Raw genomic sequence first — 25,457 nt, 5'->3', positions numbered from 1 at the left:
TCTGTCCCTTACTAAGTTCCCATTGTTACATCATGCCCTCAGGGGCTTCTTCTACCATAATTATAATCCTTGACTAGGCCTCCTTTTCATTTGTCCTTCTCCTTACTTTTCTTGTGTTCCCATTTAGTTAATTTCTTTTTGTGGTGAGGGGGGTTGGAGACAGGGTTTCTCTGTGTAGCCATGGCTATCCTGGAACTCACTCTGTAGACCAGGCTGACCTCGAACTCAGAAATCCACCTGCCTCTGCCTCCCAAGTGCTGGAATTAAAGGCGTGCGCCACCACCACCCGACTAGTTAATTTCTAACTTATGTCTATGAATGGACCTACAAAAGATGCTTAAGCATCTATTTTTCCCCTCTGGTCTTCTCTTCCTTTTTGCCATATACACGCATTGCTTTTCAGGAACATCAGCTGGTCATTTCTGAAGGTTTTCTCGTTTAGTCTCTGCCTAAGTTAGATCCTGTAAACTTAAACTCATTTTAAGGGCTTCAAAATAACTGTCCTAAATGACAGATGAGACTTTCCTGTGGTACTTTGCCCATCTGAGCACAGGCTGTGCATGTTGAAATGTTTCTTTCCTCACTTTCTTGATGCTGGGAAAGGGAAGGGGAGATTGAAGATCATTCTGAGAGGCAGTCACAATAAACATTCTGGTTACAATGGACCTGGACAGATATCTGACCTTGAAGATCCTGAAATTAATATTCACTCTGTGATTCCACTGACATTTATCTCCAAGAAGCACCTTTACTGCCCGTACACATACATGCTTCCTAGAGAAAGGCTGATAATCTCAAAGGGCCGAAAACCTGGCTGTCTCATATCACCAGGAAGCATCTAAAAGGCTCTCGGTCTGTTGACTGAACTGCCCTGAGGATTAAGTTTATTTTATTTTCAGTATTCAAAAGATAAGAAGTTTATTAACCACTTGGAGGATTCAGGCTTGTTCCGAGATAGCAGCAGCAGGACAGTCGTGGGCAGTAATTCAGAACTTGAAGACTTAACATGGTTACACTAGACTCCTGCACTACATCCAAACTGCCTGCTCTTTCCCTACACTATTATGGCCTTTGGTGTATATACCTAAGGTGTATAAAGAATGACTGACATCAAGGGAATGACAGGTCTTTAATTTGCACTCAACAAACACTAATTTTCATCTTGAATAAAGGAGGACTAAAGTCAAGGAAGTTCTGGTGATATATGAGTTTATCAGTAATTATTTGGTATGTGTGTGTGTGCGAGGGATAGTTTCAAACATTAGATCTCAACAACTTTGAAACTCAATTTCATGTAAGACTGGCCACATTCCAAACTTCTCCTTAGTCTGAATTAGCCACTAAATACACATGTAAGCCACCTCCATGTGTCAGAAGGATGTGGTCCACAGTGCTCCTAGGTAGCCTAAACCATCTAGCAAGTTCGTTGAAAAGACTTGACAGGAGTAAAATATATTGTAATATTACACATTTCACTCAGATAAAATGCATTGGCTTAATTATTGATAACAAAAATGTAATGGCATATTATACCTTTATACAGAATTATATCTGTTTTATAATTATGACAGCCCTTAATTGAGGAAAGGCAGCATCCAAGTGGTCAGTAGCCACTGTGATTAGTGGCTATCATTATGAATAAGTAATGCAGATATAGGCAACTCCAGGAGTTCAATTAGGAACCCTTCCAAAAATAATGTAAGAAATGATTAAATATTTCCAGAGGTAGGCAAAATATATTGTAACAACAATGAAGACATAAAGCAACTCATTATATCGAATAAAAAAATTAAAAAAAATAAAGCAACTCATATTCCAGGTTAATAAGGTAATCAAACTGTTAAATTTAAATACTCGGGGCTGGAGAGATGGCTCAGTGGTTAAGAGCACTTACTGCTCTTCTGAAGGTCCTGAGTTCAAATCCTAGCAACCACATGGTGGCTCACAACCATCCGTAATGAGATCTGATGCCCTCTTCTGGAGTGTCTGAAGACAGCTACAGTGTTCTTACATATAATAAATAAATAAATCTTTAAAAAATTAATTTAAAAATTTAAAATTTAAATACCCAAACTAGAAATGATTTGTCAAAAATAATTATCTTATTATTTGTACTTAGGTATTATATTTTGTCATGCATCAAACTACTGAAAGTAAAAAATAAATGCATTTTGGGTAACCCTAAGCATGTTTTTAAGTTACAAGTTGATTAAAACCCTGGAAAAAATTAATAATGAGTTTATTTCGCTGCAAAATACTAGTGAAACTTAGCTAAGTGAAGACCTTTGGTTTAAGATTAACAAATATTTGTTCAATATGTTCCTCTAACATAAGAGTTAGCATATCTCACTCAATCTTTTATAAAATCAGCCATGTCAGGCTTTTTCAGATGCTTTATAGATATAGATAGGATTTCTGTACCAACTTTTCACAGTGGTGAATTGTTAGTAATTTTGTGTCATTAAACAGGCATTTTAAAAATGAATTTACTTTTGATTTTCCTTTTCTCCCCAAATTGTCTCATTTGATCTTCGTTTGTATCCACACAGCTCCTTGGTGTGAGTATTATGGTAGATTCAAACACAAGCTTTGGTTTACTCATATTAATTCTGTCAAAGCAGGTTTGGGTTCTGGGTCAGAGAGTTTTCCACGTATGGGGATACTACCTTGGTTAAATTCAAAAGATAGTAAGATAACGACTCGTGATTGTTGTGTAGGATAATAAGTTTTGAAACTGTGAGGCTCAGATGTGGGCACAGATATATGGTAAGAAACCTTGGTGGGAAGATTTTATGTTTATTTGAAATTTTTATATAAGCTTACATCCATTCCATTTCTTCTTCTCCAATTCCTCCTCAATCCTCCTCAACATTTTCCCATCCAAACGTATCTCCTATTTTTCATTTTTCTTTTTTTAAACCCAATGGGTTTAGGACTGCCTGTAGGTACATAGCTATAGAACCACCACCTCCTAAAGAAAAAAAATGTCCAAACTCTTTCTCCCAGACAATAACTCCTCAGGTAGAGCTGGACTTTATGAGCTCCTCCTGTATCCCTGCAACAATTATTCTAACCCATAGAGCTCATAGCTGGATAAGGCTGTTGCTAGGGGATGAAGTTTCCAAGTCAATATGAGCTTAATTTTTCCAAGTCTCCTGATTTATATAGGTGCTACCTTCAGTGCCTCGTAGTTTACACCAAGTTCTAGAATGGTTACCAAGATCAAGTGCTATAGCCTGCAATTTTGTTGGTTAGGGGATTTGTGTGAGGGCACTGAACAACTTGAAAACAGGCTCTGCACTTTTTTTTTGTCTTTTTTTTTATTCGATATATTTTTTATTTACATTTCAAATGATTTCCCCTTTTCTAGCCCCCCACTGCCCGAAAGTCCCATAAGCCCCCTTTTCTCCCCCTGTCCTCCCACCCACCCCTTCCCACTTCCCCGTTCTGGTTTTGCCCTATACTTCTTCACTGCACTTTTTATGTAGCACCTTTATGGTGTCAGGGAGAGGCATTGTCCTACTGTGTGCTGTGTGTCAAGTACAGTTCTACCTGACAGTGTTACACAGGCTGTATCAAGCAGACTCTGTTCAGTTCCTAGTTTTATCACCAGCTTAGTTTTCAGTCCTTAATGTTCATGAAGTCCTAGGTCCTACAGGTCTCCAAGAGTTTATGGAAAGAAGGAGTTTGCTTAAAATCTTACCCCAGCTTCAGGAAGAGGAACTGCAGTTATTTCCAGCCATCCTCTTAACACAGAAAATTTTGAGTTCAGAATCTAATCCTAGGTCAAGAGCCCACAAGGTTATTGAATGATCTGTATTGGATTTTAAGCTCTATAGACTCAAAGTTTGTCTTTTCTGATGGGAAATGCTTGGTAGCTACAATTTCAAAGGGCTTTGTGTTTTTAATGACACACTTGAAACTGGGTAAACATCTTGGAATCTGGGCACAAAGAATTCAGAGTTTTCCTTCTACCACCTTGGCCTGAGATTTGGAAAGGGCTAAAAGAAAGAAATGTTGAAAGTCAGTAGCCAAATATTTCTTTAATTCTGTAGCCTTCACTTGGCTCTAAATCAGACTTCTGCCTGTATGATCGTAATGCAGTGATAGAACATTAGGGTTTCAACCTATAGATCATTGTGATTGGCATCCCATTAAATTTTGCCTCTAGTTTAATGAACACAAGGAAAGTGCACATCAGAGAGCAGGCAGTCTCTCAGCTAACACTTCTGTTGGCATTGACCTGACACTTTTGGATTGGATCCTTATAAAATCTTGGCAACTGGAAAACTGCACTGCAGATCTGAAAGCTGCTTGTAGTCAATTCTTTCTGGTATCAGGCACATCAAATTACACCTTACAGGACTGACACAGAGGTTTGTGAAAGGAAGGAGACTTCCTTGTGTTCACAGCATTGTATACGCACACGTCACTGAAGCACATCCACAAGGGACATGTGTGGGTACAGATATTTCAACAAGATACCACATGAAAAAACAAAACAAACATTCCTGTTTTCAGAATACTGCCTACCTTTGTACCACTTTAGAGGCTAAATATTGTATTTCACTGGCCATTAGCCTGGTTGCATGTGGCATACCATTTGTTCTACCAGTCAAATTATTTAGTAATTTCTTTGAGCTCATAGTCCAAATAAATACTCAATCTCTGCACATACTTAACAGTTAAATCTAACAAGTAAAATGTATTCAGATTTGTTACTAAGATACCTTCTCTCTGAATACACCTTCTGAATTGGCCTTTCCCCACAGTTTTCAAATATCAACAATTCATTATTTTCTGAAAACTAAGACTTATAAGTAATCTGGATTCCTATCCTTGCTCCAATCCCATACCCAGCAACATACCTGATTCTTATCACACACACACACACACACACACACACACAATACTTCAGTCTAACAAACTCTCCACTTCCTCTGCTGTGGACACCCAAATGATCTCCAATATCACATTTAATCTTGAGAGTATTATCAAGCCAGACCTTCCTGCCCAGATGATTCTCACAGGGGACTTAAAGCCAGAGTCCAAGGGTTTCCAAGGAGAACCTGTCACCTCACAAATCCCCTCTGCCTTGCTCCCTCTTCCCATGGTACAACCCAGCCTTCTTTAGTTCTCCCCTGCAACCCAGGATGCTGAAAAATATTACTGGCTATGTCCAAGATTACCCCTGATCAGAACTTTCCAGTACGACTCCAGGTTCAGCAAGGCATGTAATTAAATAATGCTGTCTAATTATCTACATCTTCCTAATTTTGTGTGCCCTGTCTTGTCATTCCTCATGCTTTCACAATTGTCTTGCTATCCCTCTCTATCACTGCAGTATAGACCTTACAAGGATAAGGGCTTTGTTGTTAATGAACTGCCAATTACCAGTGTCAAGAAATATAGTGAGGCTCACAATGCATACAAAATACTTACTGACTGAATAAATAAATGAACTAATGAATGAACAAATGGATGAATGAATGAATGGTTAAAGTTCTAACTTAGAGAGTAAAATGCAAGGGCTTAGGCAGTCTGAAAGACAGCCATAATGTTTGTCAGGAGAGAACATTATGCTTAGAACTATTTACTGAACATCTTTTTATATATATATATATATATATATATATATATTTAAAGCATAAACCTTTTATTGACATAGCATTTCCGCAAACGGTGCTTAAAAGTATCTTAAGTAGGCACCTGGATGAACGTTCACAGATGGAATGGATGGTTGTGTGAGCTCATGAGGCAATCAGGAGCCTTCCCCCATCATTCCCCACCCATCTGGGCCTCAACCCAGGAAGTGAACCATGATCCTGACTTAAGTCATCATAGATTAACCTTTCTTGTATATGAACTCTAGAAACTAAAGCCATAACCTGCATCATGATCCTTCCAAGAATGGGTTGCATGTTGTGGTGGTTTGACTATGTTTGGCCCATGGGAAGTGGCACTATTAGGAGGCGTGGCCTTGTTGGAGTAAGTGTGTCACTGTGGGGGTGGGCATTGAGGTCTTACACTTAAGCTCCATGCAGGCAGAATCGAGCCTCCTGGCTGTCTGCAAATGACAGTCTCCTCATGGCTGCCTTGGATCAAGAGGTAGAGTTCCTGGCTCCTCCAGCACCATGTCTGCCTGTGTGCTGCCATGCTTCCCGCCATGACAATGGACTGAACCTCTGAACCTGTAAGCCAGACCCAGTTAAGTGCTGTCCTTAAAGTACAGACCAGTAACAAATGTTGGTGAGACTGCAGCAGCTCCTGGGAGCTTCTCACACAGATGACAGGACCAGTGTTGATCCAGACACTGGAGACGGGGCATGCCAGAGCTTCTAAAGACGGGAAATGCACATCTCAGGGCCCAAAATTTAACAAAAATGTGGGTTTGCCAGAAAAAAATTATAGAAAAGCATCCACACCTGCATTGTGCTCCAGCTCCAGCTGGAAACAAGCCAGGAGTCCCTGGGGAGGGGACAATGGAGGAAGATTACCACACAGGGGACACACATGGCAAGACTCAAAAACAAGGTTTACTGAACATCTTAAAAGAGAAATAAAAGAGACTTCCACTAGCCTATAGAGGTAGGGAAACATTTCACATTAACATCATCATATGAATGATTATAATCAAGTGATGGAGTAACGGAAAATTATAACAGTAAGGACACTGAGGGCTGAGAACTGGATGGAAACCGGACACATATCTCAAGTCATCTGAAGTGCTATATAAAAGGGGACTGCTGCAGGCATTGCAATTCGGAAAGCTCTCTTTTGTTCTTTATGACATAGCTGCAAGATCAACATTATCTTCATTTTACATATGAAGGGGCTGACTTGCAAAGTCAAACTTCATGCAGTAACGGTAAGTGAGAGAGTCAGGGTGAAAGCTGGCCTGGCTCCTGACCCATCGTGTGTAGACAGTTTTTCCACTATGTTTCTGTTCTGTATGCTTTCAGCACAGGCTATATATTTTAAAAAGGAGATCATACATGGGCTCTGGCATTGGCTATGGTCTCACAGCATTTCCCAGCTCAACTTCCATATGGTGAGATGATAAAAAATATCCTTGATCATTTCCTTCTAGGAACTAATGGCTAAAATGTAACTTTCATTTTAACACCTATGGCTATATGGAGTAATTGTCATCACCTTAAAATCTTTCACTTTCAAACAAGCACAATTCCCCCTGCCTGTAAAATTTTCTGTGATCAGAAACTGTGTCCCTACTTAACTTATTATATCTACTTTTTGCCCCCTGGCTGGGAAGATTGTGCTAAAATGGAAAGTATTTTCATGGAGTAGGGACCACTGTCCCCGTGACTATCTCTGCCAGACATTATCCTCCAATATAGACACAGTAAATTTATCAAAGTAATAAAATACCAAAGTTTTAGATTTAAAAAGCAATCATTCATCCTTATTGTTTTGTTGAGGAAAATATTTCCAATCTCCCATTTACATAGCCATCAGAATAGAATCTATATTTAGAAGTATCCATAGAGAATTGATATAAAAGTGAGATTTATTTAATTTTGATTGGCTCTTGTCATGATTTATCTTCTTTTATCACTTCTTGTTTTATCACTTCTTCCTTCCTCTAACCTTTCAGCCCTTCTTCTTTTCTCCTTTCCTCTACGGCAAGGTTAAGCTACAGAAATTATCAACAGGGTTTAGAGGAATCCTGGAGATAATCTTTGCAATTTACACATCTTACAAAGGATTAATATACATTATATGTATATAATTTAAAAAAATAGACCATTTCACACTGTCTTGGAACTTCCAATCATTTTGCAACTGTCTTTGGGTACTGTGAATGGAGGTGTGATTCACCATGCCTGTCTCATGTTCTCAACTATCCCACAATCATGAATACTAAAACCTAGCATGTTTTGTGCATAAGACTACTGATAACTTATACTCTGATTTTGTACTAATTCTTGGAATACTAATTTTATATTGACAGGAAAAGATACAACCTATCACCAAGTATGATAAGGATTTATTTTTACAAGTATATTGTCAACAGAAATGTACTACTAATTTCTTTGATTTGTCTACTTTTTTAAGTCATTGTTTCTTTTCCATGGCTCATGTTGAGACAACCCTAAAGACAACACTATAATGAAGTGCAGCATTTGAGGACAAAATTTTGGCTCAGCCATCACCAAGAGATTAGTGTCTTTATAAGATCTAAAATGAAGCAGCTCACTGACAGCCCCCATAGCCCTGATCTTCTTTCAATTCTACACTGGGAGAGTGCATTATGTAATAATAACAAAAATTATTATTCATCTTGGAAGCAGAGACTTGATCTCATCAGACACCAAGCCTTCATTTTGTAGCTTCTTCCTTCTTGAACTATGGAAAATACATTCCACGGAAAATTACCCAGCCGCAGTTACTTTTCCTCAGCAGCGGAGATTAAGATATAAATGATGTTGATTTTCTTAATATTGTTATCTTCTGTCCTAAGAAATTTATTTTTTTTTTCGTTTTATATTTTATGTTCCATCCTAAGAAGTCTTGGGACATTGATGTGTGATAAAATATCACATCAGTTCTCTTTAGAAAAAAAAGTACTTTTGGTACAAGGAGGCACAGCAATACAAATGTGCTTAAATGTGGTCTATACTAATTACATTTTAGTGCATTTACAGCAGCAGGGACTTCTATTAGAGCCACAGAGCCTTGAGAATGGGTGTGAACCCTGACTGGTGTTTCTATCTTCACTTACTAATGTAGAGTTCAGACTGGCCTCATGTGAGTGAACATCCTACAATCATGGAATGATTGCTCTATAGTGTTGAACAGAAGGTAAAACTGGTGTTGAACAGGTGGTAAAAACTGCACCAGTATAATCTTTAACTTCATTTCATTCATACCTGTCACTGGTAAGTTGAAGCATAGCTTTTGTGACTAAGAAAATGAATCGTATTTCGTTATAATTAAATGTCTATTGACATATGGTGCAGACGGTTAGTACAGGGTAGGTTTAGAATTTAACATAAAACACTTATTGTAATTATATAGAAAAAGTGTTAATTTCATTAATGTGAAGTTCTTTAATGATGATTAAACAACCCATTCCTCTAAAATTGCTGAAAATTCTTCCACTAATATTTGTCATCATTGATATATATATATATATATATCAATATATGTAATCATACATATATATATATATATATACATATATATATATATGTAATCAGTTAAAATCCAATTGGGTGTCTTATGCCTTGTGTCACTAGAATGCTTGGTCATAGGTCTTGCCTGCTATAATTCTAATACTTGAAAATATGTTTTACATTGACCGAATTTTTAACTTATTAACAAAGTCTCTTAGCTGCCAAAGGAGACCAATTAGCCATTCTTGTCTACATTCTTGCTCTTACTGTCTGTCTAGACTTGTGTCAGGAACACTAACAACTGGTTAGTCACAAACTGCCACCATAATTATTCATATATTTATTATAATTATTTATTCAAATCACTTTGCATGTCAGTTGTGTTGCAATCCATATAGTGATTGTTAGAATCCAGATCAACTCATAAAGAAAATTATCTAGACACAGCTACAAAAAATTACTATATAACTGTCCTTTTATACACTTTGGTCTTTCCTTATATTTCAAAATATCTCACTGCCTAATCCTCTCACTTTGCCTAGTATTCATCTTTGTGCCCCTAAATAAAGTCTTATGAAAAGATAAAACACCATGAAGAAACATAACTTGTATTTCTCATCTCCATCACACACAGAGTACATACCTTATTCTCTTCATTTATTTTAATCAATAAAATATTTATAATGTACAATGTAGTAGCACAGGTATGAGATATTTTAATTTCTAACAATAAGACTTTATTAAGGGCCACAAGCATGTATTACAGGTGTGAGTAGATCACTTCTTTTACAGCTTAGCACACTTGGTATTATATTCTTAATTAATTCTCATCTTGATGAGATTAGGAGATTTTTGACTATTGAGTGAATACTATATGGCAGACAAGACCTAGAAACTCTCTTATCATTGGCCTTCACCTTCAGAGACTGTGAAAATGGGAAATAGATAATACCTTGCTTTATGCACTTCAGACAAGCTAAGTCCTAACAATTATGGAATTGCCTCTGGGATGCATTTAGTAATATTCACAGTTCTGATCATAACTACCATACAAGCAGAACCCTTCCATAATAAAATAACTAATTAGAGGAGGAAAATGAAAGTAGTTATACATTTATGCTATGTATTTGTAAATTAATCACCTTGAGAGGTTGCTTTCACTATCTTTTTGTGTAAAAATATAGTGACTTAAGAACATTTCTTACAATGCTACTACAAAAGAATTTTGCAGAAAATTGTGCTGTGCTCGAGTAAACAGGATTTGTATTGTTACTCAGGCCCTAGAGCCTGTATGTGGTCCATTTTAACACCCTTTATGATTAAACTGCCTTAATAGCATTTTTGGGACCCCACATAATACAAAAATTCACCACATGTGGTATGAAAAGATTAGACATGTCTTAGGCAGGCAGGGACTTAAATCCTGCCTGATAATACTGTGGAGAAATTACATACCACAAAAGCAAGGGAGAAAGGGCAAAGGTTTAGCAAAAGGAAGATATAATCAGAGGACACAAGCCTTCATAAAAATCAAGCTTTTCTATTCCGGGCTATTATTTTATAAACTGGATCTCAGACTGTTGATCTTTCTAAATGATTACAGCACAATGCATGCACTTGTAGACACGGTTGTTGATGATTTATATTTCACACAAATTTGCACCAGGCTTTATTCCTTGAAAATACAATTTTCCTAATAGAACTGATTACTCAAATAAAATGAAAGTCTGGACATTAAGTTTGTATAAAGGTGGTGCAATGGCCGTATACAATTACTTCATCACATTTGGGAAAACAGCAGTAAAAGAAGCCACTAAATGTAAACCCAGATGAGATCTGCTTTCAAAGGATAAAATAGCTCTGTTAGTGGAAAATACTGACAAAATTTCTCCTCTTGTGAATGCATCTCTCAAATGGCATAATGAAATTCAACTCTGTACTTTATCTAAAAATATAGACAGTGATATACATATACAAATACGTGTGTGTGTGTGTGTGTGTATGTGTGTGTGTGTAAGAAATGAATGGGAAAACATTAGATCTCTTGGGTATACCATATTTCTCAGCATTTGGTGAGTTATTAAATAATCTTAGTGATGTTTTTATATTGCTTTAATGGCATTTACTGTAGCATCAATTAGCTATAATAATGCAATTTATTTATCATAATGTCTATAATAAATGTAATACGTGAGCTTCATAGTACTCCATATAAATGGGTTAAATGATGTAGTTCAGTGTCTGTTTTCTAAAAGATATTCTGAATTCACATCCTGCTGACATAGGCTGAATTGTTCCTATCTACCCATCTACTAAGTAAAAGACAAATAAGCCAATGGCAACTGTGTTAGTCGGGTTTTCTGTTCCTGCACAAACATCATGACCAAGAAGCAAGTTGGTGAGGAAAGGGTTAATTCAACATACACTCCCACACTACTATTCATCACCAAAGGAAATCAGGACTGTAACTCTAGCAGGTCAAGATGCAGGAGCTGATGCAGAGGCCATGGAGTGATGTTACTTAACAGCTTGCATCTCCTGGCTTGCTAAACTTGCTTTCTTATAGAACCTAACACTACCAGCCCAGGGATGGCACTACCCACAATTGGCCCTCCCCACCCACTTGATCACTAATTGAGAAAATGCCCCACTAGATCTCATGGAGACACTTCCTCAACTGAAGCTCCTTTCTCTGTGATAACTCCAGCCTGTGTCAAGTGGACACACAAAACCAGTCAGTACTGCAACTCTCAGAAAACAGAGTCAAGTCTCTGTTATACAAAAGTGATCTTTCATCCATACTAAGAGAGAACAGAAGCTATTTTCAATGAAATGCTGTGAATAAAGGTCAAAACTGAAGAAAATCCTGAGGTCATTATTGTTCTTAATGAAAAGTTACTCAAGGCTAAAATGTGTTTCTAAAGCAGAAGGAATCTCCGTTTTCATTCTTTTAAGGAAAAAAAATCTTTACAAGTTACCATATCACTAAACAGCTATATTCAATTGGACATTTTATATTGTTTAATTGCTTCATTATGGTATGTGTCATCTATTAAGTAAAATAAATATTTATAGGAGTCAGGGTCTGTTTTAGTTATTGTTTGGTTGTTTCTTTTGCAGTATCAGTTGGTATCCTTGTCTTTGGGCAGCATGAATCAGTTCTTGAACACTGAGCTATAGGGCCAACTTCATTTTCTTGGTTTGAGTGGCCAGCACTCAATGGTATTGAGGCATAATAACAGTGCTCTTGTAATACAGCATTGATCTGAGGAGGTGACTGTACAATAATTAAGCTTTCAGAAATGAACAGATACATAATCATGTCTGTAAACATGCTTTAGAACAGACATAGATCTCTGCATGTGTTCCATTTAAGGACTTCCTCTAGCATCTCTTATTGGGCAGGTTTGACTATTAGATGTGTATGTTCTTTACTTCTTGCAAGTACAATGAGCACTGTTAATAAGTTGCATGCATGTTTCTTCCTTTAAAAGTCTTCATGCTTTAGATAGACTGGAATAGTATTAGGGACACAGTAGCTATTCACAAAATATAATTGCACATTTTAAGCCACTCCTTGCATTCTATAGTTAACAATGTTTGTGAATACACAAACATTGTATAGGTTAATTTAATATAATAATCACATTAAAATGACAGACCATATATCACAATTAAGTGCTCCTATGAGCAGCTGTCATCAAATGTGTTTTGGTTCCATGATTTTGAACCATTGGTTTTATACAAAGCATAAGATAAAAAGAAAACAACACTAAACCAAAATAAATAAAAAAAATATGAAACCCATCTGACTTTTAAAGTAGGAAGCTTTAAAATAATTTTATCAAGGAAAGAAAAAACATGGTATTTCTGGTGAGAAAGCCAGGCTGACTAAACCAGCATAATCAGAAATACAAAGTAATCAGGAGCTGTTATTCTTGAATACTATGTGAAAATAATTCTAGAGAGTATTAAGATTACATGACTATTTCATATATTGGACACAAATTTCATATTTTAAAAGAAAACAGTCATGTTTGGATTTCAATATTAGAATAATTTAAAAGCACTTATGCCAATAAAAGAACGTATGCCAATGGTTATGGGCATTTAGGTTTTAAAAGTCCAGGCCAGTAATATTGTCTATCTCTTTGCTTGATGTATATGATATATATGCACACACACATACACACCATACACACACACACACACACACACACATACACACACACATACAAACAAACATATATGCATATATATGCATATGATATATAATACATATACCACAGCACAAGCATGGATAGAGGTCAGAAGACCATTTAGAAGTGTCAGTTCTCTCTTACCACCAGGGATGGAATTCATGTTATGAGGCTTGATGTCAGTGCCTTTAGCAGCTAAACCATCACCACGGCCCTTTGTTAAGTTATTTAAATCAATGAAGCAACACAGCATCCTTTGGAAGAAAATTCTGAGAGCAACTAAAGCTCTACATGTGCATGGTTGTAGAGGATGCTTGGTCTCTTGTTTACATTGACTCTGAGGAGATGACAGCTGCAGCTATCTTTAATTAGTCTAAAGATTTCCATAAAAGCTAAGGGTTTATACTCATGATACAAAAAGTTACCTACCAGATTCTCCTCAGGATCCTTTGGGCCCTATTAATCATTGAAAATGTGTATATGACAATGCTTTTGAAGTATTTGAAATATGATTTTTCATAAGGTATTTATAAGATTATTAAGGCTTAACCATTTCTGCTTTCATGGGTGATTATCTTATATTGTCTCTGTAATCACAGCAACGAGAAGAAAGGCTGAGGACCTTCTCAAGAGTCAATCAACCACCAGGACTCAGATGTCTTAATCTACTCTCTCTGGTCTTCACCACATTGATATCAAAGGCCCTAGGTAGTGAGCCATTTCAACGATTGATTTTGATTACTTTTAAAGACAGGGTTGTGTTTCTCTGTGTAGCTCTTCTTTCCTGGAACTCAATCTGTAGTCCGGGGGACCCTTCTACTCTGAGGTCGCCTGCCTGTGCCTCCCAAGTGCTATAATTAAATGAATGCACCATCACCACCTATTAAATATTGAGGCTTTTTCTTTTTTTGCATTTACATCTACTAGGTGTTTCTAATTAGCATGTCATCTTAAAAAATATGTCAATTTATATATAGGGTAAACATATCTTTAAAGAAAACATAAACCAATGGAAATACAAAAACCATAGACTTAGTATTATTAATTGGAAAGGAGGAGCCGGAATCCAGTATGTGATGCAATGAACCTTATTATAAGTACGCATTCAGTGAACCTAACTTTTAGATTGTAATGCTTTCACTGAATATGCATTGACAAACTGCTCATCAGTGATTTGTCCCCTAAATCATGACAGTAATGAACAACCAAAAGTTTGCTTACTCATTTAATTCATCCCCTAAAAAATATGGAAATGTATAAGCAAAGCTTAACAAAGCGGAGGAAGACACTCAAAACACAAATCATTCAATTTTAAGTTGTTAGAGTGTCCAGATCCTTTACTTTAGGACCATACATTTTAATAATCTACTATGGTGATTAGATTTCGAGGATGGTGTAGTAAATAGACTTAACTGCCCATATCCTGAATGCTTCCATTCAGCTTCTGGTAGCTTCTTGGGCATACATAGTGCATGTTTAAGTTTTGTAGCAGATTCCTGAGATCAAAAGTTCCATGCTATTATAAAGTTTTTTCTTTAATAAAATAAAAAATATGAAACATGAGTGGAAAAGGATGCTGATAGAATGGTATCAACAATTTAAGGTGCTTCATAGAAGAGAAGTATGGGGAGTACTGGGGTAAAATTTGCCTTTCCCGTTCATAATTTCCTATTACAGTTTGAGTAAGGTCAGTGTCTCGTTAAAATTTAAGTTCACTTTTAAAAGTGCTTAAGTTAAATGTGTTGCTACAAAGATCTCCCTTCCTTGTAGTCCATTCAAAAACGTTCTATCAAAGGATGCAAGGATGTTGTAGACAGTGAATATAAATGTTTTAAAAAGTCTCTCTTCCATTTTCATACTCACACTCAGGCTGAGTGGCCACCTTGATGGGTTGAGAACTCTCCCCTGGTCCCCACTCATTGTAGGCAACAACTCTGAAGGTGTACATGGCTTCTGGTTTCAAGTTTCCCACGGTAAGCTGAAGGGACCCAGGCTGGGTTGTATTCAAAGCTCGCTCCCTAGGAAATCAAGGTGAAGAGAAATATTATCTTAAAATGAAAGCATTAGCCCAAACTGTGTTTGGTATACAGGGATAATGAGAAACCAAAAGGTTGCTTACACATTAAATGTTGACTCTGAGGTGAAATACAGGCATTGCAAGGTTGATTATGAAAATTAAGTGAATGGAAAGAGACCATAAGCAGACATTACAAAGTCTGAGAGACTGTAAGCCACCATCATTCTCATAGCAACTTGAGAATGAAAGTATTGTTTCTTGACATTTTTAAAATTTAGTTTTCCAAAGTCATGACAAGCAAAGAGCTAAGAAAATAAAAAGAAACATCTGCAAACAGGATAGGAAGACAGATTTTTACAAAATCCAGCTAAAGAGATAAGTCAAGGTTTAAATCATTCCACAATTTGGTCTTTCTTTGTATTGTGTACAGATTCACTCATGCAATTTTTTTATTGGAAAGCAAAATGCAGGTGAGAAGTATTTCTGTGTATATATCAAATTCTGGACCCTATGGTTTCTTTAAGTTCAGTTACAGGAGGAATGGACATTTATCTCTCTCTAAAGAAAAAAATGATAATATACAAATGTTTCCTTGCCTTGGTCTCCAAACTACAACCTCATGTGTTCAACTGTTTACCAACAAAGACATTTTTCCTGTGGGGGAAATGATAATCTGCAGACAGATAGGAATTGTAACACACAATAAGAGATGAGAAATTCTGTGGCTGGTGACGCTGACATTCAGGAAGGAGAACTAGCATAATATTTTTAAAGGATAACTCTAGCCCTTCATATGCTCACTGACCCTTAGTATATAATTGAATACAAATTTAAGAAGAGATTCTAAAACTATTGAATTGTTTCATACATTTTATTGCTAGACAGTGTTTTTATAACTTCTCATGGGGATTTTGTGTAAATGTTAATTTTGTCACAGAACTCTGTCTTTTTTTTTTGGAGACATTTAAACTGACACCTATTTTTGTCTAATGACAATTAGATTTTTCAGATGTTTCCAACTTTATTGGGCACCACAGAACTGAAATTCAAAATTACAGTGCTATTGGTGCTGGTCCCAGTGTCTATTGTCAAAAAAATAACAAACAATCAAACAAAATAATATTGAGTGAATAGTACCAGAACTAAGATACTTGTAGTCATTGGAGAAACATTATTCTCAGACTTACCATACAATTTAACTCTTCTATTTACAAGAATATTGTCAAAATAAATGCTGCCAACTCTCAATCGGCATCTGCACTCCCATGTTTATTGCTGTGCTTTTCCTAACAGCAAAGATTTGACAAACCAAATACCCATCATGGATGAATGGTTAATCATGGGGTATACATACACAATAGACAATATCCAGCCATAAATGGAATATAGCTGGTGATCAGGAAAGTGGTTGGAACTGGGGTTTCTCTTCAGTAAAATATGCCTGCTATAAAGAAGTAAATAACGTATAATCACATATGTGGAGTCTAAAATTAAAAAAAAAATTAAAATCAAATTTGATCTGACTACAAAATCCTAGAGGTTAGGGAAGATGGATGCAAGAGAATTAGAGGGAATTTGGCTAATGGTTACCAAAATATTACAGAGGATTAATTAAACTCTACTGTTTGCAGCACACCAATTTATAATAACCTACTTATGTATAATGCAAATAACCTAGAACTGTTCATAGCCTTAGTGCTCCTTAGCTTTATTTGTCAACTTATCAGAAACCTCACCATGAAGAATTGTCTGAATGTGTTTGTCCTGTGTCCATGTCTGCAAGATATCTTACTTGATGATTGATGTAAAAACAACCCAAGCTACTGTAGTGGCATAGGCCTGGGCAGCTGTTTCTACCTGTGTAAAAAGCACAGCTGATCACGAGACAGAGTGAGGTGGAAAACACAGCAGGGCAGGAGAGCTTCTCCTTCATTTCTGCTTTACTTCCTGTTTAACTTTTATCAACAAAACCTGAGCTGGAAGTAGATGAGTTGAACTCTTTTCTTGTCAAGCTGCATGTGGTGACCATGTTTATCACAGTGATAGACAGCAAACTAGATCTACCCCTCTACACAATATAATGATAAATAGAGAGAAGTATTTCATCTCATCATTTGATCAGCATACTGTCCGTATTGCTATATGTACTAAAATATCATACTATACCTTATGAATAGGCATATTTATGATGTGTTAATTAAAAAATGATAAGACAGGTTTAAGAAGATAAAAATGCCAACAGTCCCAATTTGATTATTATGCATTTTATAATGCATCAAATTATTATAGGTACTACAGATAGATATATGTATATTTAAAATAAAATCAATAAAAAAAAGAAAATGAAGGCTCTTAATCATATTCCATGTCCTATATTCATCTTGCTAAGCTGAAGCACATGAATGTGCCTACTTTTTATTCCTTTCTTAACTTTGAATTATTTGTTACTTTATATTTTGTGAGTCTTTTGGTATAGTTAGAAGGCCCCAGAGACCTTCAGTGAGTGCTCTCCTAACAACTGAAAATGTGATACCCTTCACATTCACAAGGTTCAGGTGCACAGGAGAGCAGCAGTAGACACTGCCAGACAAGCAGTGCATTCCTCACTTCAATTGCCTCTACTCAGAGGTAGGATGTGGTGCTCCACTGGTTGAAATTGGAGAGCCGAGTAGCCTGTGGCTTCTAGAATCTGTCCACCACAGATTCACTCATAGGAACGCCAGAGAATGAGGAATGAAGCCTAGATCTTCTTACTGGAAAACAAGAATGGGCAACTTCCCCTTTCTATTACCAGGCAGTGACAAAGAGTTAGTTAATGAGAACATTTATTTCTTGCATGGGCAAAACTGTCTCAAGTTACCATATCAATATTTTGTGGCAAGGTGGCAAGTTGGTACTCCAACAGAATCAACTTTGACATAGGAACAATAGCCCTGCTGCTTAGCAACAATGTCACTAAAATTCATGGTTTTAAAGTCTTTTCAGGGTACTCGTATTTACTTTATTTTTAATTTAACTTTGAGATTGTGTCTAACTATGTTGTCTGGCCCAGCACTAGCACTACAGTTCCCCCTCCTAGGCTTCTTGGTGCTTGAGATTTCAGATGTGCGTCCCACAGCCAGCTTGTCCTGTGTTAGTGTTAAACTGGTCGTTAATGTAAAATAGCAAGGCTGGGAATTCTTGGGGAAGATTGTTAAGAAGGCTTGAAGCATGGGCAGGGGAGAGCTGAGATAAGCAGTAAAATGGATGAGGCTCTGGGAAAGAAAATCATCAAAACTGCTTTTAACTGGCTTCTAACAGCTCCTTGTCTTCCCACCTTACCCCATTAAACATCTCGGCTTTACATGTGGTTACAACTTTACCCAAATCCTTGCATTGAATGAATCTACGTGTAAAAGAATGAATTTGGGGTTAGTATGTGTCCCAAGAAAGCCTATTTCAGGAAAAGGACAGCCTTAGACTTGTTGCAGAAGAGATGCTGCTCCAAGTCCTCTGAGTCCAACTGCTCCAGGCTGATTTTATCCTTGCCTTTAGCTTGGTCCTCCCTCTACTCTGGCACCTGCACTCCTTAGTTTTGCTCATTCATCTGAGAAAAAAAAAATAAGCTCTCACCTGGCTGTGGTGTGAATTCTTCTCCCTCCCTCTGGAGCATAGCAATTAAGACTGCTTGCTGAACTGAGAATGCTGCTGAAGTTGAGGCATGAGGAAATGGAGGGAACGACTTCTCCCAGTAATACATATTAAGTCTTAACCACGGTTGCATTTGTGAGGCACACAGCAAAGGAAAGAGCATTTTTAGGAAATTTGCACTGAGACATAACTCTGCTTAGGTTACTCTGACTATAGGTCCTTATGTCCCAAAATAGAACCTAATGTACTTGGTGCTTGCAATACAAGGCTAGTTTCTCCTATGCTTCGCCCTTTACATCGCCTTTCAGTTATTGCTCCTCTTTTTCATGTCCATCGTCTTGTTTCCTGCCTCATCCTGTATCTGAGACAAACTCATGTCTCTAGAGCCTCTTGCAATGTGGTCCATCCTTTTCACAGTCCTCTGTGAAAAGCCCACTTGTTCCTTGAATGCAGTCCCCTTCTATAGCACCTCACTCTGACTTTCTTCTAGTGTTTTGTGCATTTGACGGGCCAGCAACAACCATCTTTGAACTCATCTTTCCTTTTGGATTTGGCAAGGTCTTGTTTTGAGTGAGATTTAATTAGGACCTGACTGAAATGCAAAGTCTTAACTGAGTCTTGACTCTCTTCTCTCTAGTTTCAGCAGCTTTAATCAGCGTCTCTCCATATTGACTTTACTCTTGGTTTATACATTTAATATAGCATCTATTACATACAGTATAATGCATATTAATGCCCATGAATGTTCCATTGTTGTAGTCATCAATTATTTGGAATCGAGGCCACTGTGCATCTTTGCACTATGCACAATTGCCACATAGTACTTCCTTTGGATAGTGAATGGCTCGGCTACAATGATCCATAATTTTTAAGTGAGTACATAGACCATGAGTCAGGTGCAGTTGGGGGGGGGGGGTAGGGACATCCATATGGAGACAAAGTGGGAAGGAGGTATGGGATGGTGAATAGTCGGAGGGTGGACAGGGGGGAGATAAAATATGGAGTGTAAAACAATAAATTAATTACTTAAAAATTAAGTGATTGCATACATACAATCTCCATGTATCCATTATTGTAGAAATTCCTATAAAGCTGCATTTAACTACATCCTAGTCATACTTTACTTGACCTTCCTAAGGATGGTTCCACAATGTACAAACCAAAGAGTAGGAGCTGCTCAAAGAAATCTTTTCACTGTAATGTTCCTCTTAGGAACAGAACAAATAATCATTTTTTCAGCTGTTTTTTTTTTTTTTGTTTGTATTGGTTTGGTTTGATTTTTGTCATTATATTAGCTGAATTCAGAACTTGCATTTTTGTTTTACTTCTGATATAGAGACTGGGGGTTAAACTTGAGTCTGCTTTTACAGATTTATTTGTAGCAAAAAAATCTACTACATAAATATATTCTGCTTTAGCTAAGTGTATCAGGTGTTAACATTTAATTCTAATGGTTCAGCAACAAATGCTGTCATGAGGTGCCAAGTACCTAATTAGTTGCTTCCAGGAGGAAGAATCACATTAATTCCTTTGTAAGGAAGAAACTGTATTTTAATGAAAAATATTATTAACAGCTCCTTGTTCTTCATTTTATTTTCATTTTTTCTCTAGTGATTATAAGTAGTACAACAAGACTGGTTGGTCTAGTCCTGTAATACAAGTGCTGAGATTAGAGGCTAAGACAGGAAGATAATGGATTTGAGGCCAGTAGAGGAGACACAGTGAGGTCCTCTCAGAAAAATAGACTGAAAATACAATCATGGAAGTATTTCAAAACTAGAAATTACTGTTTACTGCAATATGACTCCAAGTGACAGCAATAAGAACCTCTAAAATGGGGCCAGGACAAACAGGACAACAATTAAGAATACTCCCAGGTTTTTGCAGAAGACCCACATTTTTGCAGAAGATCATGTCCTGGTACCCACATTCACAGCTGTCTCTAACTCAAGTTCCAGGAGAGCTTATGTTCTCTCCAGTAATCTGCAAGCACCAGGCACACCTGTAGCATATACATACATGTAGACAAAACACTCAAACACATTGTCTTAGTTAGGGTTTTACTGACCAAGATGCCATGACCAAGATAACGCATAAGGACAGCATTTATTGGTGCTGGATTACATGTTCAGAGATTCAGTCCATTATCATCAAGACAGGGGCAAGGCATAGCCCAGGCAAGTATGATGGGGGAGGAACCAAGAGTTCTACATCTCCTTCTAAAGGCAAACAGAAGACTGGCTTTCAGGCAGCTAGACTGAGGGTCTTAAAGCCCACACCCACAATGATACAGTTCCTCCAACAAGGTCAAGACTACTCCAACAAGGCCACAGCTCTTAATAGTGCCACTCCTTAGGCCAAGCACACACAAACCATCACACTCTTAAAATATATGCTTCCTAAAACTGTCTTCTATATTCATAAATAGTTCATTGCCTGGTCCTAACACCACTAGTTCCTATCTGTTCTGTCTCCACTGACAAACCCTTCCTTTCAGCCAGAATTACTTCTTTTTTTTTCCTTTTAACTTTATATTGGATATTTTATTTATTTACATTTCAAATGTTATCGCTTTTCCTGATTCCCCACCTAACGTCCCCTAACCCTTCCCCCCTCCTCCAGCTTCTATGAGGACGTGCCCCACCCATCCACCCACTCCCACCTCTCCACCCCCTAATTCCTCTCCACTGGGGCATAGAGTCTTCACAGGACCAAGTACCTCTTCTCCCATTACAAGGCCATCTTCTCCTGCATATAAGGCTGGAGCCATGGGTCCCGCCATGTATACTCCTTAGTTGGTGGTTTAGGCCCTGGGAGCTCTGGTTGGTTGATATTGTTCTTCCTATGTGGTTGCAAATCCCTTCAGCTCCTTCAGTTCTTTCTGTAATTTGCCCATTGGGGACCCTATGCTCAGTCCAATGGTTAGCTGCATGCATTCAATATGTCAGGCTCTGGCAGAGCCCCTCAGGAGACAGCTATATCCGACTCCTGTCAGCATGCACTTCTTGGCACCCTCAATAGTGTCTGGGTTTGGTGACTGTATATGGGATGGATCCCCAGGTGGGACAGTCTCTGGATGGTGTTTCCCTCAGTCTCTGCTCCACACTTTGTCTTTGTGAGTACTTTGTTACCCCTTCTAAGAAGGACCGAAACAACCACAGTTTGGTATTCCTTCTTAGAATCATTCTTTGATTTCTTCAGAGGCTTTCTGTATGCCTATTGGGTTCTAGGCAGCTGACCTCTGGTCTAGCTTCCTCTTTCCATTCACAGCCACTTTGTAGACTAAACTCTAACCCATATCGGAGACATTTTTAGTAAGAAGATGCTTCAAAGACTTTCAGAGGAACCATGAATTTTCTACTAATTCTAATTCAGTGCTGGGTGAATTGTTGAGTCATGTTCAACGTGTGCTGACTAAGAAGGATTCATTTACGTGTAGCCTTGTGAAGTGGAAGTTTCTGGATATGACAAGTAATACAGACTCACATGGTATTTTGTTAAGACAGACTCAAATGCTGTTTTGTTGAGGCAAGACTTGTAAGAGGACAGATGATGGTTGTAGAGAGTATAAATAGGACTCAATGGACAGTCACTGTATGCTAGCTAGATGTGAATCACTTTGTAAGTCTCCAATCTTCATCTTTGGTGATCTTTGCTTCATTGAAAGAAGCAAGGCAGAGAATTTCTCCTGGTGTCCTGGTGGGTCTTGGGCACTCCCACTGACTGGTACCCATTCATCAGAGGCCTGGTGGTTTCTACTAGATCATGCCACTGCTGCTGATTCCTGTTTGGTTTCCTGACACTATTAAACTAGGCTGCCAGTATCCTGAAAAACTGAGATTGAAATCCACCCAAGAAACTACTTCTAAACAAGTCTACATCCCACTGTCCTATTTATCATGTCTTCTCTCTTACCTCTAGACAGTGAGATAGAGGGAGTAGAAGCATTTAGGAACTCTTATTAAAAGTAGATTCTGAAAAACGTCTAAGCCTACACCTTTGTAGATGGTCCATTTGTGTTTTCGATACACTTTACATTCATCAGAGGGAGGAAATCATCATTTTTTCTCTGCCAATGTCCTAGAAACGTACTTTGGTAAAATTTTCTGCTTTACAGTTTACACTGAGGTAGAAGCTGTTAGAGGAGGCCTTGCTTCCCCAAGCTTTATGCCTGGGTCACTGTGGTGCTTTGGATTCTGAGGCTGGTCCTTTTCCCAGCACAATACACTCTCTTCATGGATAACATGCTTCATCAGCCACAGAGCCCTCAACTCTGAAGAGCAGGGGAAGAATATGTAAACACCATGTTGGAAAATGTAATGCACAGTGAATTCTAAAATGAATCCTCCATGTCAGTCATAAATCCTTGTCTCTAATCCCTGGCATTGAGCACAGGTTTCAGAGGCAGTGCAGAGCCATATGAAATTTCAATGCTGCACAACAGGAAACCTGCTCCAGGCTTTTTCCTATTGCAAAAAAGCAGGTGACCTTCAACATGTAAGGGGTGTCTTGGAGCCTCCCAGGTCTCATTTGCAAAATGAAGATCCCCACCTTATTCTACCTACCTCACAGGGTTTTTGTGAGGATTAAATTGGATGATGCTTATTGAAGTGTTTTGATTCTCTCATCTGAATGCTTACTGTACTTTACAGGTATCTTTTAAAGGAAAATATTTATTTTGTGCATAGATTGAAGGGATCACCTTGCATTTAAATCCTGTTTCTACTGTTGACTGTTGGCAAAGCAGCTTAGACACCATTTCTCGGTCTTTCTGAGCATGCTCTTCAGTAAATGGAAATTATCATAACAACATTATCTCGGGCTCAAGTGGAGCAATGCTTATGAAAGCAATAAATCCATCTAAGTAAGTGTCAGGAAATGTCCCTGTATTTCATATATTTTAATGTTTGAACCCACACAATTATTTATATATGGCACTAGTTAACAGAAACCATTTGATGTTGCCATGGGCAAAGAACTAATGTTTCAGGTACATTCATAAGCTTTACTTAAGATTCATCACAATCTTATAGATCAAATATTGTTATCACCCACACAAGGAAGCAAAATCACAAATTTGATATACTTTATCTTGATTGTCAACTTCATTGGATTAGGAGACCTGTAGAAAATGAATAAGACAATGTTCTGGGTACATCTGTGGATGTTTCCAGAATCAGCATATAAGGCAACAAATTGAAGGAGAACTATGGTAGGACTGTCACTAGGTAAAGTCCAAATTGGAATAAAATCAGACTGAGTAGCAAGTTGTAACCTTCTACAGGTATCTATAGGTGCTGCCATCACTTGGAAACATCTGACTCCAGTTTCTTTAGCCTTTCAAAGTGGGCTCATATTAAGCTCTTCATGGAGTTTTGGTATCAGGCTGGGATTAAGCAGTTACTACTTCAATGTACAAGCCACCATTATAAGACTGTTAAGTCAGTGTAACACACACATACACACACATATAAACATATCACTATTAATTTCATCTCTGTAGATATACAGACTAATAACTACTCTTCGACCAAAGGTAGCAAAGCTAGTAGAGTTCTGGGAAAGAATTCAAACTGTTGAGGTTCAATTATATAACTCCATAACCTTTTACTTTGACTACACTGTGACAAACTCCACAAGTAATCTGCCAACAGTTAAATGAAAGGTACAGTACTCTTTATACATATAGAAAATATGTTAGTGTTTTTATGTCATAGCAAATGAATAAACAAATCAAATTATCCATTGGGTTTGAAAATCTGTTAGAGAGAAACACAGAGAAAAATATGTATGTCATAATTCTGTAAATATCAAAAGAGTTAACTTTTCTTTCATCTCTTAAATTTACTACAGAAGAAACCAGGTGAGGCAACCTGATTTGGACTCACCCTTGCATTAAAACCTGGTTGCTTTAAAAGCTACATAGTAGAAATGCGGGCTTCTAGCCTTATCTGTGTAATGTTTGCTCATGGACACTACTAATGATCACATATACACAAGAAGCTCTGCCTACAATCTAGTGGAATAAGTGCTCAGTAAATGTTTGTTAACATTGTTAGTCCCAATGGATATCAAAGCTTCAGACATTGGAATTACTGCCTTCCGTGAACATCAGTCTCTGAATGTTTATATGGAAGATAGATCATGATCACAATGATCACTTCTAGTTGTAGTGATTTTTTGGTATAAGTAGATATCTGTGATGCAATTTCTTCTATCTGAAACCTGGCTTTTAGACTTTTCAATGCATGATGTTCTCTAAATGGTAAGAAAAAAGCACCCAGAGGAGCAGGATAAGAATGATAAACATGGCACTTACCTTATTGATACGATTAACCAGTCAGACAGACTAATGACAATGGGAGCTAGAGCAATTTTTCTGCCAGAAATGTTGTTCATCAGTCACAGATGTTAAATCCTCTACCTTTTAAAACACTATTGTTTTGAGGAGCCAAACAATCCTGCATATGCAAA

General features: G+C 37.5%; 1 protein-coding gene across 1 annotated transcript in view; it reads right to left on the bottom strand.

The window, feature by feature from the left end:
• The window catches only part of Dcc (DCC netrin 1 receptor), a 1,165,761-nt gene that overhangs the window by 333,774 nt on the left and 806,530 nt on the right, over positions 1-25,457 (bottom strand). The window contains exon 9 of the mRNA XM_052155825.1: positions 15,200-15,354. Within this exon, the coding sequence (XP_052011785.1) occupies positions 15,200-15,354 (155 nt within the window). The remainder of the gene's footprint in view (positions 1-15,199; positions 15,355-25,457) is intronic.

The sequence above is a fragment of the Apodemus sylvaticus genome, chromosome 13 (genome assembly GCF_947179515.1).
Source record: "Apodemus sylvaticus chromosome 13, mApoSyl1.1, whole genome shotgun sequence".
NCBI classification, from domain to species: Eukaryota; Metazoa; Chordata; class Mammalia; order Rodentia; family Muridae; genus Apodemus; species Apodemus sylvaticus.
The sequence above is the reverse complement of the archived record's forward strand: the minus strand, read 5'-3'. Positions and strand labels throughout refer to the sequence as shown.